The sequence below is a fragment of the Pleurodeles waltl genome, chromosome 12 (assembly GCF_031143425.1).
Source record: "Pleurodeles waltl isolate 20211129_DDA chromosome 12, aPleWal1.hap1.20221129, whole genome shotgun sequence".
NCBI lineage: Eukaryota > Metazoa > Chordata > Amphibia > Caudata > Salamandridae > Pleurodeles > Pleurodeles waltl.
In genome coordinates, this window is record NC_090451.1 from 13,896,043 (window position 1) to 13,918,261 (window position 22,219).

At 61.6% G+C, this 22,219-nt stretch overlaps 1 protein-coding gene across 1 annotated transcript in view; it reads right to left on the bottom strand.

Moving 5' to 3' along the window:
* Positions 1-13,358, bottom strand: part of PWWP3A (PWWP domain containing 3A, DNA repair factor) — a 116,110-nt gene extending 102,752 nt beyond the window's left edge. The window contains exon 1 of the mRNA XM_069216215.1: positions 13,080-13,358. Within this exon, the coding sequence (XP_069072316.1) occupies positions 13,080-13,130 (51 nt within the window). The 5' untranslated portion in view covers positions 13,131-13,358. The remainder of the gene's footprint in view (positions 1-13,079) is intronic.
* Between the last annotated feature and the right edge of the window lie 8,861 nt (positions 13,359-22,219).

Here is a 22,219-nt window from a genome sequence, read left to right on the forward strand (position 1 = left end):
CTCAGCCCAGGGCTCAGGAGACCCCTCACTCAGTCAAGGAGACCTCCCCACCCAGGACACCTGCCTCAGCTCACCCCAGGAACCCCCACCTCCCCCTCTCAGCCCAGGGCTCAGGAGACCCTCACTCAGTCAAGGAGACCTCCCCACCCAGGACACCTGCCTCAGCTCACCCCAGGAACCCCCACCTCCCCCTCTCAGCCCAGGGCTCAGGAGACCCTCACTCAGTCAAGGAGACCTCCCCACCCAGGACACCTGCCTCAGCTCACCCCAGGAACCCCCACCTCCCCCTCTCAGCCCAGGGCTCAGGAGACCCTCACTCAGTCAAGGAGACCTCCCCACCCAGGACACCTGCCTCAGCTCACCCCAGGAACCCCCACCTCCCCCTCTCAGCCCAGGGCTCAGGAGACCCTCACTCAGTCAAGGAGACCTCCCCACCCAGGACACCTGCCTCAGCTCACCCCAGGAACCCCCACCTCCCCCTCTCAGCCCAGGGCTCAGGAGACCCTCACTCAGTCAAGGAGACCTCCCCACCCAGGACACCTGCCTCAGCTCACCCCAGGAACCCCCACCTCCCCCTCTCAGCCCAGGGCTCAGGAGACCCTCACTCAGTCAAGGAGACCTCCCCACCCAGGACACCTGCCTCAGCTCACCCAGGAACCCCCACCTCCCCCTCTCAGCCCAGGGCTCAGGAGACCCTCACTCAGTCAAGGAGACCTCCCCACCCAGGACACCCGCCTCAGCTCACCCCAGGAACCCCCACCTCCCCCTCTCAGCCCAGGGCTCAGGAGACCCTCACTCAGTCAAGGAGACCTCCCCACCCAGGACACCTGCCTCAGCTCACCCCAGGAACCCCCACCTCCCCCTCTCAGCCCAGGGCTCAGGAGACCCTCACTCAGTCAAGGAGACCTCCCCCACCCAGGACACCCGCCTCAGCTCACCCCAGGAACCCCCACCTCCCCCTCTCAGCCCAGGGCTCAGGAGACCCTCACTCAGTCAAGGAGACCTCCCCACCCAGGACACCTGCCTCAGCTCACCCCAGGAACCCCCACCTCCCCCTCTCAGCCCAGGGCTCAGGAGACCCTCACTCAGTCAAGGAGACCTCCCCACCCAGGACACCTGCCTCAGCTCACCCCAGGACCCCCCACCTCCCCCTCTCAGCCCAGGGCTCAGGAGACCCTCACTCAGAGACCCCCCACCCCAGGACACCCGCCCAGCTCACCCCAGGAACCCCCACCTCTCAGCCCAGGGCTCAGGAGACCCTCACTCAGTCAAGGAGACCTCCCCACCCAGGACACCCGCCTCAGCTCACCCCAGGAACCCCCACCTCCCCCTCTCAGCCCAGGGCTCAGGAGACCCTCACTCAGTCAAGGAGACCTCCCCACCCAGGACACCCGCCTCAGCTCACCCCAGGAACCCCCACCTCCCCCTCTCAGCCCAGGGCTCAGGAGACCCTCACTCAGTCAAGGAGACCTCCCCACCCAGGACACCCGCCTCAGCTCACCCCAGGAACCCCCACCTCCCCCTCTCAGCCCAGGGCTCAGGAGACCCTCACTCAGTCAAGGAGACCTCCCCACCCAGGACACCCGCCTCAGCTCACCCCAGGAACCCCCACCTCCCCCTCTCAGCCCAGGCTCAGGAGACCCTCACTCAGTCAAGGAGACCTCCCCACCCAGGACACCTGCCTCAGCTCACCCCAGGAACCCCCACCTCCCCCTCTCAGCCCAGGGCTCAGGAGACCCTCACTCAGTCAAGGAGACCTCCCCACCCAGGACACCTGCCTCAGCTCACCCCAGGAACCCCCACCTCCCCCTCTCAGCCCAGGGCTCAGGAGACCCTCACTCAGTCAAGGAGACCTCCCCACCCAGGACACCTGCCTCAGCTCACCCCAGGAACCCCACCTCCCCCTCTCAGCCCAGGGCTCAGGAGACCCTCACTCAGTCAAGGAGACCTCCCCACCCAGGACACCTGCCTCAGCTCACCCAGGAACCCCCACCTCCCCCTCTCAGCCCAGGGCTCAGGAGACCCTCACTCAGTCAAGGAGACCTCCCCACCCAGGACACCTGCCTCAGCTCACCCCAGGAACCCCCACCTCCCCCTCTCAGCCCAGGGCTCAGGAGACCCTCACTCAGTCAAGGAGACCTCCCCACCCAGGACACCCGCCTCAGCTCACCCCAGGAACCCCCACCTCCCCCTCTCAGCCCAGGCTCAGGAGACCCTCACTCAGTCAAGGAGACCTCCCCACCCAGGACACCCGCCTCAGCTCACCCAGGAACCCCCACCTCCCCCTCTCAGCCCAGGGCTCAGGAGACCCTCACTCAGTCAAGGAGACCCCCACCCAGGACACCCGCCTCAGCTCACCCCAGGAACCCCCACCTCCCCCTCTCAGCCCAGGGCTCAGGAGACCCTCACTCAGTCAAGGAGACCTCCCACCCAGGACACCGCCTCAGCTCACCCCAGGAACCCCCACCTCCCCCTCTCAGCCCAGGGCTCAGGAGACCCTCACTCAGTCAAGGAGACCTCCCCACCCAGGACACCTGCCTCAGCTCACCCCAGGAACCCCCACCTCCCCCTCTCAGCCCAGGGCTCAGGAGACCCTCACTCAGTCAAGGAGACCTCCCCACCCAGGACACCTGCCTCAGCTCACCCCAGGAACCCCCACCTCCCCCTCTCAGCCCAGGGCTCAGGAGACCCTCACTCAGTCAAGGAGACCTCCCCACCCAGGACACCTGCCTCAGCTCACCCCAGGAACCCCCACCTCCCCCTCTCAGCCCAGGGCTCAGGAGACCCTCACTCAGTCAAGGAGACCTCCCCACCCAGGACACCCGCCTCAGCTCACCCCAGGAACCCCCACCTCCCCCTCTCAGCCCAGGGCTCAGGAGACCCTCACTCAGTCAAGGAGACCTCCCCACCCAGGAGCACCCGCCTCAGCTCACCCCAGGAACCCCCACCTCCCCCTCTCAGCCCAGGGCTCAGGAGACCCTCACTCAGTCAAGGAGACCTCCCCACCCAGGACACCCGCCTCAGCTCACCCCAGGAACCCCCACCTCCCCCTCTCAGCCCAGGGCTCAGAGACCCTCACTCAGTCAAGGAGACCTCCCCACCCAGGACACCCGCCTCAGCTCACCCCAGGAACCCCCACCTCCCCCTCTCAGCCCAGGGCTCAAGAGACCCTCACTCAGTCAAGGAGACCTCCCCACCCAGGACACCCGCCTCAGCTCACCCCAGGAACCCCCACCTCCCCTCTCAGCCCAGGGCTCAGGAGACCCTCACTCAGTCAAGGAGACCTCCCCACCCAGGACACCCGCCTCAGCTCACCCCAGGAACCCCCACCTCCCCCTCTCAGCCCAGGGCTCAGGAGACCCTCACTCAGTCAAGGAGACCTCCCCACCCAGGACACCCGCCTCAGCTCACCCCAGGAACCCCCACCTCCCCCTCTCAGCCCAGGGCTCAGGAGACCCTCACTCAGTCAAGGAGACCTCCCCACCCAGGACACCTGCCTCAGCTCACCCCAGGAACCCCCACCTCCCCCTCTCAGCCCAGGGCTCAGGAGACCCTCACTCAGTCAAGGAGACCTCCCCACCCAGGACACCTGCCTCAGCTCACCCCAGGAACCCCCACCTCCCCCTCTCAGCCCAGGGCTCAGGAGACCCTCACTCAGTCAAGGAGACCTCCCCACCCAGGACACCTGCCTCAGCTCACCCCAGGACCCCCACCTCCCCCTCTCAGCCCAGGGCTCAAGAGACCCTCACTCAGTCAAGGAGACCTCCCCACCCAGGACACCCGCCTCAGCTCACCCCAGGAACCCCCACCTCCCCCTCTCAGCCCAGGGCTCAGGAGACCCTCACTCAGTCAAGGAGACCTCCCCACCCAGGACACCTGCCTCAGCTCACCCCAGGAACCCCCACCTCCCCCTCTCAGCCCAGGCTCAGGAGACCCTCACTCAGTCAAGGAGACCTCCCCACCCAGGACACCTGCCTCAGCTCACCCCAGGACCCCCACCTCCCCCTCTCAGCCCAGGGCTCAGGAGACCCTCACTCAGTCAAGGAGACCTCCCCACCCAGGACACCTGCCTCAGCTCACCCCAGGAACCCCCACCTCCCCCTCTCAGCCCAGGGCTCAGGAGACCCTCACTCAGTCAAGGAGACCTCCCCACCCAGGACACCTGCCTCAGCTCACCCCAGGACCCCCCACCTCCCCCTCTCAGCCCAGGGCTCAAGAGACCCTCACTCAGTCAAGGAGACCTCCCCACCCAGGACACCCGCCTCAGCTCACCCCAGGACCCCCCACCTCCCCCTCTCAGCCCAGGGCTCAGGAGACCCTCGCTCAGTCAAGGAGACCTCCCCACCCAGGACACCTGCCTCAGCTCACCCCAGGAACCCCACCTCCCCTCTCAGCCCAGGGCTCAGGAGACCCTCACTCAGTCAAGGAGACCTCCCCACCCAGGACACCTGCCTCAGCTCACCCCAGGACCCCCACCTCCCCCTCTCAGCCCAGGGCTCAGGAGACCCTCACTCAGTCAAGGAGACCTCCCCACCCAGGACACCCGCCTCAGCTCACCCCAGGAACCCCCACCTCCCCCTCTCAGCCCAGGGCTCAGGAGACCCTCACTCAGTCAAGGAGACCTCCCCACCCAGGACACCTGCCTCAGCTCACCCCAGGACCCCACCTCCCCCTCTCAGCCCAGGCTCAGGAGACCCTCACTCAGTCAAGGAGACCTCCCCACCCAGGACACCCGCCTCAGCTCACCCCAGGAACCCCCACCTCCCCCTCTCAGCCCAGGCTCAGGAGACCCTCACTCAGTCAAGGAGACCTCCCCACCCAGGACACCCGCCTCAGCTCACCCCAGGAACCCCCACCTCCCCCTCTCAGCCCAGGGCTCAGGAGACCCTCACTCAGTCAAGGAGACCTCCCCACCCAGGACACCTGCCTCAGCTCACCCCAGGAACCCCCACCTCCCCCTCTCAGCCCAGGGCTCAGGAGACCCTCACTCAGTCAAGGAGACCTCCCCACCCAGGACACCTGCCTCAGCTCACCCCAGGAACCCCCACCTCCCCCTCTCAGCCCAGGGCTCAGGAGACCCTCACTCAGTCAAGGAGACCTCCCCACCCAGGACACCTGCCTCAGCTCACCCCAGGAACCCCCACCTCCCCCTCTCAGCCCAGGGCTCAGGAGACCCTCACTCAGTCAAGGAGACCTCCCCACCCAGGACACCTGCCTCAGCTCACCCCAGGAACCCCCACCTCCCCCTCTCAGCCCAGGGCTCAGGAGACCCTCACTCAGTCAAGGAGACCTCCCCACCCAGGACACCTGCCTCAGCTCACCCCAGGAACCCCCACCTCCCCCTCTCAGCCCAGGGCTCAGGAGACCCTCACTCAGTCAAGGAGACCTCCCCACCCAGGACACCTGCCTCAGCTCACCCCAGGAACCCCCACCTCCCCCTCTCAGCCCAGGGCTCAGGAGACCCTCACTCAGTCAAGGAGACCTCCCCACCCAGGACACCTGCCTCAGCTCACCCCAGGACCCCCCACCTCCCCCTCTCAGCCCAGGGCTCAGGAGACCCTCACTCAGTCAAGGAGACCTCCCCACCCAGGACACCTGCCCTCAGCTCACCCCAGGACCCCCCACCTCCCCCTCTCAGCCCAGGGCTCAGGAGACCCTCACTCAGTCAAGGAGACCTCCCCACCCAGGACACCTGCCTCAGCTCACCCCAGGACCCCCCACCTCCCCCTCTCAGCCCAGGGCTCAGGAGACCCTCGCTCAGTCAGGAGACCTCCCCACCCAGGACACCTGCCTCAGCTCACCCCAGGAACCCCCACCTCCCCCTCTCAGCCCAGGGCTCAGGAGACCCTCACTCAGTCAAGGAGACCTCCCCACCCAGGACACCTGCCTCAGCTCACCCCAGGAACCCCCACCTCCCCCTCTCAGCCCAGGGCTCAGGAGACCCTCACTCAGTCAAGGAGACCTCCCCACCCAGGACACCTGCCTCAGCTCACCCCAGGAACCCCCACCTCCCCCTCTCAGCCCAGGGCTCAGGAGACCCTCACTCAGTCAAGGAGACCTCCCCACCCAGGACACCGCCTCAGCTCACCCCAGGAACCCCCACCTCCCCCTCTCAGCCCAGGGCTCAGGAGACCCTCACTCAGTCAAGGAGACCTCCCCACCCAGGACACCTGCCTCAGCTCACCCAGGAACCCCCACCTCCCCCTCTCAGCCCAGGGCTCAGGAGACCCTCACTCAGTCAAGGAGACCTCCCCACCCAGGACACCTGCCTCAGCTCACCCCAGGAACCCCCACCTCCCCCTCTCAGCCCAGGGCTCAGGAGACCCTCACTCAGTCAAGGAGACCTCCCCACCCAGGACACCCTGCCTCAGCTCACCCCAGGAACCCCCACCTCCCCCTCTCAGCCCAGGGCTCAGGAGACCCTCACTCAGTCAAGGAGACCTCCCCACCCAGGACACCGCCTCAGCTCACCCCAGGAACCCCCACCTCCCCCTCTCAGCCCAGGGCTCAGGAGACCCTCACTCAGTCAAGGTGACCTCCCCACCCAGGACACCTGCCTCAGCTCACCCCAGGAACCCCCACCTCCCCCTCTCAGCCCAGGGCTCAGGAGACCCTCACTCAGTCAAGGAGACCTCCCACCCAGGACAACCTGCCTCAGCTCACCCCAGAACCCCCACCTCCCCCTCTCAGCCCAGGGCTCAGGAGACCCTCACTCAGTCAAGGAGACCTCCCCACCCAGGACACCTGCCTCAGCTCACCCCAGGAACCCCCACCTCCCCCTCTCAGCCCAGGGCTCAGGAGACCCTCACTCAGTCAAGGAGACCTCCCCACCCAGGACACCTGCCTCAGCTCACCCCAGGAACCCCCACCTCCCCCTCTCAGCCCAGGGCTCAGGAGACCCTCACTCAGTCAAGGAGACCTCCCACCCAGGACACCTGCCTCAGCTCACCCCAGGAACCCCCACCTCCCCCTCTCAGCCCAGGGCTCAGGAGACCCTCACTCAGTCAAGGAGACCTCCCCACCCAGGACACCTGCCTCAGCTCACCCCAGGAACCCCCACCTCCCCCTCTCAGCCCAGGGCTCAGGAGACCCTCACTCAGTCAAGGTGACCTCCCCACCCAGGACACCTGCCTCAGCTCACCCAGGAACCCCCACCTCCCCCTCTCAGCCCAGGGCTCAGGAGACCCTCACTCAGTCAAGGAGACCTCCCCACCCAGGACACCCGCCTCAGCTCACCCCAGGAACCCCCACCTCCCCCTCTCAGCCCAGGGCTCAGGAGACCCTCACTCAGTCAAGGTGACCTCCCCACCCAGGACACCTGCCTCAGCTCACCCCAGGAACCCCCACCTCCCCCTCTCAGCCCAGGGCTCAGGAGACCCTCACTCAGTCAAGGAGACCTCCCCACCCAGGACACCTGCCTCAGCTCACCCCAGGAACCCCCACCTCCCCCTCTCAGCCCAGGGCTCAGGAGACCCTCACTCAGTCAAGGAGACCTCCCACCCAGGACACCTGCCTCAGCTCACCCCAGGAACCCCCACCTCCCCCTCTCAGCCCAGGGCTCAGGAGACCCTCACTCAGTCAAGGAGACCTCCCCACCCAGGACACCTGCCTCAGCTCACCCCAGGAACCCCCACCTCCCCCTCTCAGCCCAGGGCTCAGGAGACCCTCACTCAGTCAAGGAGACCTCCCCACCCAGGACACCTGCCTCAGCTCACCCCAGGAACCCCCACCTCCCCCTCTCAGCCCAGGGCTCAGGAGACCCTCACTCAGTCAAGGAGACCTCCCCACCCAGGACACCTGCCTCAGCTCACCCCAGGAACCCCCACCTCCCCCTCTCAGCCCAGGGCTCAGGAGACCCTCACTCAGTCAAGGAGACCTCCCCACCCAGGACACCCGCCTCAGCTCACCCCAGGAACCCCCACCTCCCCCTCTCAGCCAGGGCTCAGGAGACCCTCACTCAGTCAAGGAGACCTCCCTACCCAGGACACCTGCCTCAGCTCACCCCAGGACCCCCCACCTCCCCCTCTCAGCGCAGGGCTCAGGAGACCCTCACTCAGTCAAGGAGACCTCCCCACCCAGGACACCTGCCTCAGCTCACCCCAGGAACCCCCACCTCCCCCTCTCAGCCCAGGGCTCAGGAGACCCTCACTCAGTCAAGGTGACCTCCCCACCCAGGACACCTGCCTCAGCTCACCCCAGGAACCCCCACCTCCCCCTCAGCCCAGGGCTCAGGAGACCCTCACTCAGTCAAGGAGACCTCCCCACCCAGGACACCTGCCTCAGCTCACCCCAGGAACCCCCACCTCCCCCTCTCAGCCCAGGGCTCAGGAGACCCTCACTCAGTCAAGGTGACCTCCCCACCCAGGACACCTGCCTCAGCTCACCCCAGGAACCCCCACCTCCCCCTCTCAGCCAGGGCTCAGGAGACCCTCACTCAGTCAAGGAGACCTCCCCACCCAGGACACCTGCCTCAGCTCACCCCAGGAACCCCCACCTCCCCCTCTCAGCGCAGGGCTCAGGAGACCCTCACTCAGTCAAGGAGACCTCCCCACCCAGGACACCTGCCTCAGCTCACCCCAGGACCCCCCACCTCCCCCTCTCAGCCCAGGGCTCAAGAGACCCTCACTCAGTCAAGGAGACCTCCCCACCCAGGACACCCGCCTCAGCTCACCCCAGGAACCCCCACCTCCCCCTCTCAGCCCAGGGCTCAGGAGACCCTCACTCAGTCAAGGAGACCTCCCCACCCAGGACACCTGCCTCAGCTCACCCCAGGAACCCCCACCTCCCCCTCTCAGCCCAGGGCTCAGGAGACCCTCGCTCAGTCAAGGAGACCTCCCCACCCAGGACACCTGCCTCAGCTCACCCCAGGACCCCCCACCTCCCCCTCTCAGCGCAGGGCTCAGGAGACCCTCACTCAGTCAAGGAGACCTCCCCACCCAGGACACCTGCCTCAGCTCACCCCAGGAACCCCCACCTCCCCCTCTCAGCCCAGGGCTCAGGAGACCCTCACTCAGTCAAGGAGACCTCCCCACCCAGGACACCCGCCTCAGCTCACCCCAGGAACCCCCACCTCCCCCTCTCAGCCCAGGGCTCAGGAGACCCTCACTCAGTCAAGGAGACCTCCCCACCCAGGACACCTGCCTCAGCTCACCCCAGGAACCCCCACCTCCCCCTCTCAGCCCAGGGCTCAGGAGACCCTCACTCAGTCAAGGAGACCTCCCCACCCAGGACACCCGCCTCAGCTCACCCCAGGAACCCCCACCTCCCCCTCTCAGCCCAGGGCTCAGGAGACCCTCACTCAGTCAAGGAGACCTCCCCACCCAGGACACCCGCCTCAGCTCACCCCAGGACCCCCCACCTCCCCCTCTCAGCCCAGGGCTCAGGAGACCCTCACTCAGTCAAGGAGACCTCCCTACCCAGGACACCCGCCTCAGCTCACCCCAGGACCCCCCACCTCCCCCTCTCAGCGCAGGGCTCAGGAGACCCTCACTCAGTCAAGGAGACCTCCCCACCCAGGACACCTGCCTCAGCTCACCCCAGGAACCCCCACCTCCCCCTCTCAGCCCAGGGCTCAGGAGACCCTCACTCAGTCAAGGTGACCTCCCCACCCAGGACACCTGCCTCAGCTCACCCCAGGAACCCCCCACCTCCCCCTCTCAGCCCAGGGCTCAGGAGACCCTCACTCAGTCAAGGAGACCTCCCCACCCAGGACACCTGCCTCAGCTCACCCCAGGAACCCCCACCTCCCCCTCTCAGCCCAGGGCTCAGGAGACCCTCACTCAGTCAAGGAGACCTCCCCACCCAGGACACCTGCCTCAGCTCACCCCAGGAACCCCCACCTCCCCCTCTCAGCCCAGGGCTCAGGAGACCCTCACTCAGTCAAGGTGACCTCCCCACCCAGGACACCTGCCTCAGCTCACCCCAGGAACCCCCACCTCCCCCTCTCAGCCCAGGGCTCAGGAGACCCTCACTCAGTCAAGGAGACCTCCCCACCCAGGACACCTGCCTCAGCTCACCCCAGGAACCCCCACCTCCCCCTCTCAGCGCAGGGCTCAGGAGACCCTCACTCAGTCAAGGAGACCTCCCCACCCAGGACACCTGCCTCAGCTCACCCCAGGACCCCCCACCTCCCCCTCTCAGCCCAGGGCTCAAGAGACCCTCACTCAGTCAAGGAGACCTCCCCACCCAGGACACCCGCCTCAGCTCACCCCAGGAACCCCCACCTCCCCCTCTCAGCCCAGGGCTCAGGAGACCCTCACTCAGTCAAGGAGACCTCCCCACCCAGGACACCTGCCTCAGCTCACCCCAGGAACCCCCACCTCCCCCTCTCAGCCCAGGGCTCAGGAGACCCTCACTCAGTCAAGGAGACCTCCCCACCCAGGACACCCGCCTCAGCTCACCCCAGGAACCCCCACCTCCCCCTCTCAGCCCAGGGCTCAGGAGACCCTCACTCAGTCAAGGAGACCTCCCCACCCAGGACACCTGCCTCAGCTCACCCCAGGACCCCCCACCTCCCCCTCTCAGCCCAGGGCTCAGGAGACCCTCACTCAGTCAAGGAGACCTCCCCACCCAGGACACCCGCCTCAGCTCACCCCAGGAACCCCCACCTCCCCCTCTCAGCCCAGGGCTCAGGAGACCCTCACTCAGTCAAGGAGACCTCCCCACCCAGGACACCTGCCTCAGCTCACCCCAGGACCCCCCACCTCCCCCTCTCAGCCCAGGGCTCAGGAGACCCTCACTCAGTCAAGGAGACCTCCCTACCCAGGACACCTGCCTCAGCTCACCCCAGGACCCCCCACCTCCCCCTCTCAGCGCAGGGCTCAGGAGACCCTCACTCAGTCAAGGAGACCTCCCCACCCAGGACACCTGCCTCAGCTCACCCCAGGAACCCCCACCTCCCCCTCTCAGCCCAGGGCTCAGGAGACCCTCACTCAGTCAAGGTGACCTCCCCACCCAGGACACCTGCCTCAGCTCACCCCAGGAACCCCCACCTCCCCCTCTCAGCCCAGGGCTCAGGAGACCCTCACTCAGTCAAGGAGACCTCCCCACCCAGGACACCTGCCTCAGCTCACCCCAGGAACCCCCACCTCCCCCTCTCAGCCCAGGGCTCAGGAGACCCTCACTCAGTCAAGGTGACCTCCCCACCCAGGACACCTGCCTCAGCTCACCCCAGGAACCCCCACCTCCCCCTCTCAGCCCAGGGCTCAGGAGACCCTCACTCAGTCAAGGAGACCTCCCCACCCAGGACACCTGCCTCAGCTCACCCCAGGAACCCCCACCTCCCCCTCTCAGCGCAGGGCTCAGGAGACCCTCACTCAGTCAAGGAGACCTCCCCACCCAGGACACCTGCCTCAGCTCACCCCAGGAACCCCCACCTCCCCCTCTCAGCCCAGGGCTCAGGAGACCCTCACTCAGTCAAGGAGACCTCCCCACCCAGGACACCCGCCTCAGCTCACCCCAGGAACCCCCACCTCCCCCTCTCAGCCCAGGGCTCAGGAGACCCTCACTCAGTCAAGGAGACCTCCCCACCCAGGACACCTGCCTCAGCTCACCCCAGGAACCCCCACCTCCCCCTCTCAGCCCAGGGCTCAGGAGACCCTCACTCAGTCAAGGAGACCTCCCCACCCAGGACACCCGCCTCAGCTCACCCCAGGAACCCCCACCTCCCCCTCTCAGCCCAGGGCTCAGGAGACCCTCACTCAGTCAAGGAGACCTCCCCACCCAGGACACCCGCCTCAGCTCACCCCAGGAACCCCCACCTCCCCCTCTCAGCCCAGGGCTCAGGAGACCCTCACTCAGTCAAGGAGACCTCCCCACCCAGGACACCTGCCTCAGCTCACCCCAGGAACCCCCACCTCCCCCTCTCAGCCCAGGGCTCAGGAGACCCTCACTCAGTCAAGGAGACCTCCCCACCCAGGACACCCGCCTCAGCTCACCCCAGGAACCCCCACCTCCCCCTCTCAGCCCAGGGCTCAGGAGACCCTCACTCAGTCAAGGAGACCTCCCCACCCAGGACACCCGCCTCAGCTCACCCCAGGAACCCCCACCTCCCCCTCTCAGCCCAGGGCTCAGGAGACCCTCACTCAGTCAAGGAGACCTCCCCACCCAGGACACCCGCCTCAGCTCACCCCAGGAACCCCCACCTCCCCCTCTCAGCCCAGGGCTCAGGAGACCCTCACTCAGTCAAGGAGACCTCCCCACCCAGGACACCCGCCTCAGCTCACCCCAGGAACCCCCACCTCCCCCTCTCAGCCCAGGGCTCAGGAGACCCTCACTCAGTCAAGGAGACCTCCCCACCCAGGACACCCGCCTCAGCTCACCCCAGGACCCCCCACCTCCCCCTCTCAGCCCAGGGCTCAGGAGACCCTCACTCAGTCAAGGAGACCTCCCCACCCAGGACACCCGCCTCAGCTCACCCCAGGAACCCCCACCTCCCCCTCTCAGCCCAGGGCTCAGGAGACCCTCACTCAGTCAAGGTGACCTCCCCACCCAGGACACCCGCCTCAGCTCACCCCAGGAACCCCCACCTCCCCCTCTCAGCCCAGGGCTCAGGAGACCCTCACTCAGTCAAGGAGACCTCCCCACCCAGGACACCCGCCTCAGCTCACCCCAGGACCCCCCACCTCCCCCTCTCAGCCCAGGGCTCAGGAGACCCTCGCTCAGTCAAGGAGACCTCCCCACCCAGGACACCTGCCTCAGCTCACCCCAGGAACCCCCACCTCCCCCTCTCAGCCCAGGGCTCAGGAGACCCTCACTCAGTCAAGGAGACCTCCCCACCCAGGACACCTGCCTCAGCTCACCCCAGGAACCCCCACCTCCCCCTCTCAGCCCAGGGCTCAGGAGACCCTCACTCAGTCAAGGAGACCTCCCCACCCAGGACACCCGCCTCAGCTCAGCCCAGGACCCCTCAGCCCAGGACTCAGGGTACCCCCTCAGTCAAGCAGCCCCCCACCCCCCCAAGACATCCAGCTCAGCCCAGGACCCCCAACTCAGTTCGCCCCCACCCCCAGGCCCCCTTCCCCGACCCCGGAAGTGCCGCTGCTGGCGCCGCCCCGGAGGGAGTCTGCTCCCCGCCCCACCTCGGCCGGCCAGAGGCGGCTCTTCCAGCTGCACAGGACGTGTCCGGCCATGCTGGCGCCTCATGTGCGGCGGCTGCTCGGGGGCTCCGCTGCCGGCTCCCCGTCCGCCACCGACCCCTCACGGCCCAGTGCAGCCCGCAGTCCAGTACTTCCGGGTCGCGTGACCGCCCGGGCTCAACAGCAGACTGTCCGTCACGCGACCCGGAAGTACTGCGGCTTACTGTACTGAGCCCGCCCACTGGCAGCGTCCGCCTTCACGCGCTGGGAGGGTCTCTGATTGGAGCGTCGTCCGCCTCGCAGCCAACCCTAGCGCCAGCTCGAGCCGCGCAGTGCTGATTGGCTGCGGAGCCCGCACGTGCGTCTGGCGCGTAAACATTCTGCGGTCTCACAGGAGCCGCCGGGGTCGGGCCGAGGGTGCTGGCGGGGTCTGTCGGCTGGGTGCCCCCACCCGCCCGGAGTACCCGAGGCTGCCGCACCACGGTGCCATGAGGTGCCTGATGACTGAATGTTCCACTGAGTCAAAGCGGCCCTTCCAAGTGTCACGCATTGGGCGTCAGACTAACGCATCCCGAGTAGTATTGCCGCCTCGCAGTAGGGTTAATGTTTAGTTTCAGGTCCCCTTGCAGAGGTGGTTTCAGCTTCTACATTCTGCCTTTCAGCCCTCTTTCCCTGGCCCTTTGACCAGCCATGAGAAGCTGAGTAGGACCAGCATCTCCGCGGCTGGTGCCTTCCATCTCCCAGCTGAGGAGCCCTCTGGTGGGTTCAGCGGGTAATGGCTCAGCCTCTGGCTTTTTGTGACAGCTTCTGTAAGGTGAAATGCAGCCTAGACACCTAGCAGGCTGGTTCTAGAGCCGAGTGGCCTCTTGACACGTGCCCAGGAGAGAGGGGGCCCAGGGTGGGCATCTAGCTGCTGGGGGTGTATGTACAGCAAGGGCCCGCCTGCAGCAGCCCAGGAGAGAGGGGGCCCAGGGTGGGCATCTAGCTGCTGGGGGTGTATGTACAGCAAGGGCCCGCCTGCAGCAGCCCAGGAGAGAGGGGGCCCAGGGTGGGCATCTAGCTGCTGGGGGTGTATGTACAGCAAGGGCCCGCCTGCAGCAGCCCAGGAGAGAGGGGGCCCAGGGTGGGCATCTAGCTGCTGGGGGTGTATGTACAGCAAGGGCCCGCCTGCAGCAGCCCAGGAGAGAGGGGACCCAGGGTGGGCATCTAGCTGCTGGGGGTGTGTGTACAGCAAGGGCCCGCCTGCAGCAGCCCAGGAGAGAGGGGGCCCAGGGTGGGCATCTAGCTGCTGGGGGTGTGTGTACAGCAAGGGCCCGCCTGCAGCAGCCCAGGAGAGAGGGGGCCCAGGGTGGGCATCTAGCTGCTGGGGGTGTGTGTACAGCAAGGGCCCGCCTGCAGCAGCCCAGGAGAGAGGGGGCCCAGGGTGGGCATCTAGCTGCTGGGGGTGTATGTACAGCAAGGGCCCGCCTGCAGCAGCCCAGGAGAGAGGGGACCCAGCGTGGGCATCTAGCTGCTGGGGGTGTATGTACAGCAAGGGCCCGCCTGCAGCAGCCCAGGAGAGAGGGGACCCAGCGTGGGCATCTAGCTGCTGGGGGTGTATGTACAGCAAGGGCCCGCCTGCAGCAGCCCAGGAGAGAGGGGGCCCAGGGTGGGCATCTAGCTGCTGGGGGTGTATGTACAGCAAGGGCCCGCCTGCAGCAGCCCAGGAGAGAGGGGGCCCAGGGTGGGCATCTAGCTGCTGGGGGTGTATGTACAGCAAGGGCCCGCCTGCAGCAGCCCAGGAGAGAGGGGGCCCAGGGTGGGCATCTAGCTGCTGGGGGTGTATGTACAGCAAGGGCCCGCCTGCAGCAGCCCAGGAGAGAGGGGGCCCAGGGTGGGCATCTAGCTGCTGGGGGTGTATGTACAGCAAGGGCCCGCCTGCAGCAGCCCAGGAGAGAGGGGGCCCAGGGTGGGCATCTAGCTGCTGGGGGTGTATGTACAGCAAGGGCCCGCCTGCAGCAGCCCAGGAGAGAGGGGGCCCAGGGTTGGCATCTAGCTGCTGGGGGTGTATGTACAGCAAGGGCCCGCCTGCAGCAGCCCAGGAGAGAGGGGGCCCAGGGTGGGCATCTAGCTGCTGGGGGTGTATGTACAGCAAGGGCCCGCCTGCAGCAGCCCAGGAGAGAGGGGGCCCAGGGTGGGCATCTAGCTGCTGGAGGGTGTGTGCACAAGCAGGGGCCCACCTGCAGCAGCACAGAAGAGAGGGTGCCCTGGGCTGGCATGCAGCCAGGCCCTTTATCATCCAGATCTCTTGCCTTTCTGCCTTCTTACCACTGACCTCCTTCATCTCTCAGAGACTGATAGAGAAGAGCTGCTAACAGCCCTCTGTGGACTCCAAGGAACCCTGAAGTGGCTGTAAAGCAGATTTGTCTAAACCCCTCCACTCTGGCTCACAACCTGAACCCTGCTGCTGTTGAATGCTAAAGCTAGGCACTATACCTCACAGCCAGCAGCCTACCCGCATTAGGATTTATGGACTGCACACCCTCTCTGCATTGTTACTGTGGCATCTGAGGTGGACTGCACATGACCTACTGTGCAGGTATGTCAACCTCAGAAAGACTGTTCTTCAAACATTGTGGGCGGGGAGGTGGGCATTCTAGTCGGCTTCGTAATATAAGGTCGGTTTTTAGCTCTGGGGAAATGTTTTTCTTAGAACTTGTCAACCATCTAGAAAACAGCCGACGTTAGACCAAATTCCCATTCCTGTGCAGGGGTCCTTTTCACGTTGAACACATTAGTGAAGTGTTCTAATTAACCTTGCAAGCAGAGATTTTGGGGCAGATTCTTGACATGGTGAAGAAAAACTACAAGTCCCACATTATAACATGCTATTGGCTAAAGAGCAAATCAATCAGTAATTTGTTAAGCGTGCTACTCACCTGGTAGGGTCTCAAGGCGCTGGGGTGCTACTGCTCGAAGAGCCAGTTCTTGAGGCGCTACCTGAAGGTCAGGAGGTCCTGGGTCAGACGTAGGTTGACGGGGAGGGAGTTCCAGGTTCTGGCGGCAAGGTGGGAGAAGGATCTACCGCCGGTTGTGGTTTGGTGGATGCGGGGGACGGTCGCTAGGGTGAGGTTGGCAGAGCGGAGCTGGCGTGTCGGGATGTGGAAGTTGAGGTAGTCAGGTCTGGCGTCGTGGAGAGCCTTGTGAGCGTGGATCAGGAGTTTGAAGATGATCCTTTTGTTGACGGGGAGCCAGTGGAGGTCTCTGATGTGGGCTGAGATGTGTTTGTGGCGAGGGAGGTTAAGGATTACGCATTCTGGATGCGCTGAAGTTTCCTCTGGAGCTTGGCCGTTGTTCCAGCGTAGAGATCGTTGCCGTAGTCCAGTCTGCTGCTGACAAGGATGTGGGTGACCGTTCTGGCTTCCACAGGGATCCATCTGAAGTTCTTGCGAAGCATGCTGAAACATGAGAATGAGATGGCGTTGACTTGCTGGGTCATAGAGAGCGATGAGTCCAGTATGAAGCCGAGGTTGCATGCGTGGATGGTGGGCGTTGGGGCAGATCGGCCACCAGGATTCGTCCCATGCTGATCTGTTGGAGCCGAAGATGATGATCTCAGTCTTCTCTGAGTTCAGTTTGAGGCGGCTTGCCTCCATCCAGTTGGCGATGGCATGAAGTCCGGTGTGGAGGTTGGTCTTGGCGGTTGCAGGGCCCTTTGTGAGAGAGAGGATGAGCTGAGTGTCGTCGGCGTAGGAGACGATGTTGAGGCCTTGGGATTGGACGATGTTGGCGAGCGGTGCCATGTAGACATTGAAGAGGGTGGGGCTGAGTGAGGATCCCTTGAGGACTCCGCAGATGGTCGTGGTGGCTTTTGACAGGAAAGGGGTGAGGCAGACTCTTTGGGTTCTGCCAGAGAGGAAGGATGTGAGCCAATCCAGGGCTCTGTGGCGGATTCCGGCATCGTGGAGGCGTGTGCGAATGGTGTGGTGACAGACTGTGTCGAAGGCTGCAACAAGGTCAAGGAGGATGAGGGCAAGGGTTTCACCTTTGTCAAGCCTGCTCCTGATGTCGTCGGTGCAAGCGATAAGGGTGGTCTCGGTGCTGTGGTTCTTGCGGAAGCCGGACTGGGAGATGTCAAGTAGGCTGTTGTCCTTCAAGAAGTGAGATAGTTGGTTGTTGACTATCTTCTAGATGACCTTCGCAGGGAAGGGGAGTAGGCAGATAGCCTTGTCGTTTTTGAGGTCTTTGGAGTCGGCTTTGGGCTTTTTTGAGCAGGGCGTTGACTTCGGCGTACTTCCAGCTCTCTGGGAAGATAGCGGTCTTGAAGGACCTGCTGATTATGGTACAAAGCTGGGGGGGGGGGGGGAGGGGCAATGATTTGGCTGGTTTTGTTGAAGATGTGGTGAGGGCAGGGGTCAGCGGGTGAACCGGAGTGGATGGTGGTCATGGTCTTGGTGGTTTCCTCGTTGTTGGTGGGGGTCCAGGCACTCAGGATGTTGGTGTGGATGGGTGCGTTAGGGTCGGCCTTGGCAGTGGTGGTGGTGGGGGACGGCGGTGCGAAGTTGCCATGGATGTCTGTGATCTTGAGGTGAAAAAAGGTGTTGAGGGAGTCGCAGAGTTCTTGCGAGTGGGGTGGCAGAGCAGGACTTGGGGTTGGTGAGTTCCATGATGATGTGGATGAGCTCCTTGCTGTTGTGTGCGTTGATGTCAATTTGTTCTTTGTAGTACGATCTTTTGGTGGTTGGTGATGTTTGCGGATGGCGGATTTGAGGGCAGCGTGGTTTCTTTCTGTTTGTTCTTGGCGCCAGATCTTCTCGGCTTTTCGGGATTCCCGCTTGGTGGCCTGAAGGTCTGCGGTGAACCAGGGACCTTTCTTGTTGGTGTAGGTGATGGTGGTTTTCCTGAGTGGATCAAGGGTGTTGGCGCTGTTGTCGAACCATTGCTTGAGGTTGAGGGCGGCAGTGTTGAGGTCGCTGGTGTTGGGTGATGGGGTGAGGTTGGAGATCAGTAGGTCCTTGGAGATCTTGTTCCACTTGCCGTGAGGGATCCGATGCTGTTGGTGGTGAGCGGTGGGTTTCTGGAAGTAAAAATGGACACAGCGGTGGTCGGTCCAGTGGAGTTCAGTATTGTGGGTGAACGTGATGTGGCTGCTGGTGGAGAAGATGGCGTTGAGTGTGTGGCCGGCCGGCTGAGTGGGTGGGCATATTGACAAGTTACTTGAGGCCATGGTTTGCGAGGTTGTCCGGTAGGGCTGAGGAGTTGCTGTCACCGGTGTTCTCCAGGTGAAAATTCAGGTCACCGAGGAGCATGTAGTCTGGAGGCGAGGGCGTGGGTGCTGATTGTGTCTGTGATGTGTCGCCGAATTGTGGGTGGGGGCCCGGGGTTCTGTAGACGAGGGTTCCTCTCAGGGTGGTGTTGGCGTTGACGTATATCTGGAAGTGCAGGTGTTCAGTGGCATCTAGGGCGTCATGGGTGTCGGTTGAGGTCCTGATGGAGCTCCTGTGGACTATGGTGATTCCTCCTCCTGGTTTGTTGGTGCGGTCTCTTCAGGTAATTTTGTAGCCCTGAGGGATGGCTATGGCGATGTCGGGTTCCGATGAGGGGTTCGTCCAGGTTTCGGTGAGGAAGGCGATGTCTTGGGAGGTTGATGTGAGCAGGTCCCAGAGTTCGACGGCGTGCTTGTGGACGGAGCAGGTGTTGAGGAGGATGCAGCTGAGGTGGTTGAGGTGGGTGGCGTTGTCGTGGTGTTTGGTGGCTAGAGCACAGGTGAAGTGGCACGTTTGGCATGAGAAGGGTCCATGGGTGTGCCTAGCGAAGGTCTGTATGCAGGCAGTGGGGTGGCCGGGGTTGAGCGCGTGGAGTTATTCTGCGGTGTAGCAGCATCTGGCGGCGTGGGAGGTGCGAGGGGCAGGGGGACTGGCGCTGGGCGCAGACCGGCTTGCCTCTGGCGTGCCAGCAGTGTGTCTGCTGCACGGCTGTGCAGCGGCCGCCATTAAGAAGGGGAGGTGGGAGGGAGGAGCAGCTGGGAGGCGGGGAGTGGTGGGCAAATGGGGGCGCAAGGGGGGCGGCGCCGCAGGGGAAGCACCAGCGGGAACGGGGGGAGCAGGAAGAGCCGAAATCGGCTGGAAATGGGCACAAAAGATGAAGGCACAGAAAGGCACAAAAAGGTGAGGAGAGTCACAAAAAAGTGCATAAAGGCACAGAGAGTAAAGTCCGAGAACGGAAAGGCACAACAAGAGTTAAAACGGCACAACTAAAGCAGAGACAATTACAGCACAGACACATAATACTTACGCCAACCACTAGACACCAGGGATGAGGCGCAGGGTGGTGTAGCGCCTTGAACTCATGGCAGCAGGGAGGGCGGGGGCACGGAGGCAGGCAGGTGGAGCTGCGCGGCGTGTTGAGTGAAAAATGGCCTTAAGGGTCGTGTCCTTTTTTTCTTTTTTAAATCTTTTTGTATTTTTATTCTTAAATTCTTTTAGCTTTGTTTTTTTTTTTTTTTTTTTTGTTCTTCCGCTATATTTTATCAAGCCATGCACAAGTCTGATGGGTTTCGACCACTACAGTCTTGATCACAGATAAGACAGTTCTCAGTTTCCATTACATAGTTTATCAAGTCCTAAGGAATGCTGGTATTCATAGTCCCTGTAGGAGACTGGCCTGGCTTATAGTGGTCACCTTGGGGTACTTACACCCTGTGCCAGGTCCAGTTATCCCTTATTAGTAGAATAAAGGTGTTTCTATTAGCTTAGGCTGATAGGAGGTAGCTATGGCAAAGCAGCTTAGGCTGAACTAGGAGACAAGCAAAGTTCCTACTATACCACTTATATCATATAGCACAATATCATAAGAAAACACAATAAACAGAGTTACTAAAAATAAAGGTACTTTATTTTTATGACAGTATGCCACAAGTATCTCAGTGAGTACCCTCAGGTAGAAGGTAAGTAATATATACAAGTTATATGTACACAAACCCAAAACAGGTAAGTAAGAGTAAGAAAAGTAATACAAACAGTGTAGAATTACAATAGGATGCAATATCAAAATCACCACTGGCCTACTCACATTGAACCTACATCAGATTGTACACAATCCCACACACATCGCTGGTCACATCCTAAATGTCATTTTTGCTAAGCCTGAACTCGTTACTATTCATAGCATCATACCAACCACCTGGTCAGACCACCATATGATAACTTTCCGACATACAACTCCACAAATCAACACACCCCACCCCTACTTACATACATACACCTATCGACCATGGAGCAAACTCAATTTGGATCACTTAGAAACACAACTAACAGCAAACACAGATGTAGATACAATTAATTCTGTGCCAAAACTTTATGAGTGGCTACAGGAAGCTTTTGATGTCCTAATACCACTCAGAAAAACTAAACACGACAAATGAAAACCAACACCTTGGAGAAACACAGAACTTAAAAAGATAAAGCAACAAATCAGAAAGTTGCAGCGGACCTGGCTCAAAACAAACAACAGTCAAGACAAACTGCAGCTACACAAACTTAATAGGATATACAAATCATCAATCAAAAAAAGCTAAAAAAAGATACTACTCAGACGGAATTAAAAATGCTCAATCTACAACCAAGGAATTTTATAAAATTCTCAACGAATTTCGAAAACCTACATGCATGGAAGGAAGTCATCCCACCACTCAAGATTTCACAAACAAATTGGCAACTCACTACACAACCAAGGCAGACACATTGGACTCCTATTTAAAACAGAAGAAAACCATCAGCACCAACCCCTTTCCTAAAATACCCTTTAAGAATAAACCATCCCAACCTCTACAGTCCTTCAAACAAATATCACAGGATGAATTTATGGATTTGGTCAAAGCAAGCAGACCTTCTGATTGCCCTTCTGACCCTTGCCCACCACAAATCTTCAAGAACATCCTGCTATCTACTTCTGCTGCCACACCTGTAAGAAGAATCATCAACAACTCTTTAACTTCAGGAACTTTTCCTGCAGACCTGAAAAAGGCATACATACGACCATTATTAAAGAAAACAAACCTAGACCCGCAAGACCCCAACAACTACAGACCAATCACAAATGGACCTTTCCTGGGCAAATTGATAGAGCAGCATTCGCCCAGATGTCACAATTAATTGAAGACAATTCTATACTTTCAGACTTCCAAACTGGATTCCGCCCAGGAAGAAGCACTGAATCAGCACTCATGGCAATCTGGGACGATCTTAAAAACACAGTCGACCGAAATGGAGTTGCTGCACTACTTCTCTTGGACCTCTCAGCTGCCTTTGATACGGTTGACCATGACACCCTAACTCAAAGACTCCACGAAGCCGGCATCCAAGGGATTGCTCTCGACTGGATTACTTCCTATCTCCAAAAAAGAGCGAATATCATCCACTCGCCCCCCTTCTCGTCCAAACCCTACCTCACAAAAGCAGGGGTCCCCCCAAGGGTCAATCATCTCACCTTTGCTTTTCAACATCTACATGATATCTTTACCAGAACTGATCAATGATTTCCATCTCACATGCTACAACTATGCAGATGACACACAAATACTACTTAAATTAGAAGACCCCCAAAACATTAAAAACTCACAAATCTTCAGTTGCCTCGGAGCTGTTTATCAGTGGATGACCTGGAGCCATCTCAAACTAAATACCTCCAAAACAGAAATACTCATATATGGTGACTGGAAAAATGATGACCCTCTGTGCGTCTGGCCTGACGATCTCGGACCACCTCCTCAATTATCCAAGGAAGCTAAAAACCTAGGAATCACCATGGATTCCAAGCTAACTATGAATGCCCAAGTAGACAAATTAGCACGCACAAGCTTCATCACCTTAAAGACTTTACGACGCATCTTCCCCCACCTCGGATTTCCACACAAGGTGCAAGCTACTATCTCGCTTGTACTATCCAAACTGGATTATGCCAATAGCCTCTACCATGGATCATCTCTATCTGTTATGAAAAAACGACAACGTATCCAGAATTCCACAGCCAGGCTACTACTACATATAAAGCCGCAAGCCCACATCTCCCCTGCCTTGAGAGCACTACACTGGTTACCCGTTGCCAGAAGATGCACTTTCAAGCTGCTTTGTATCACCCACAAAGCTATATATGGAACAGGACCA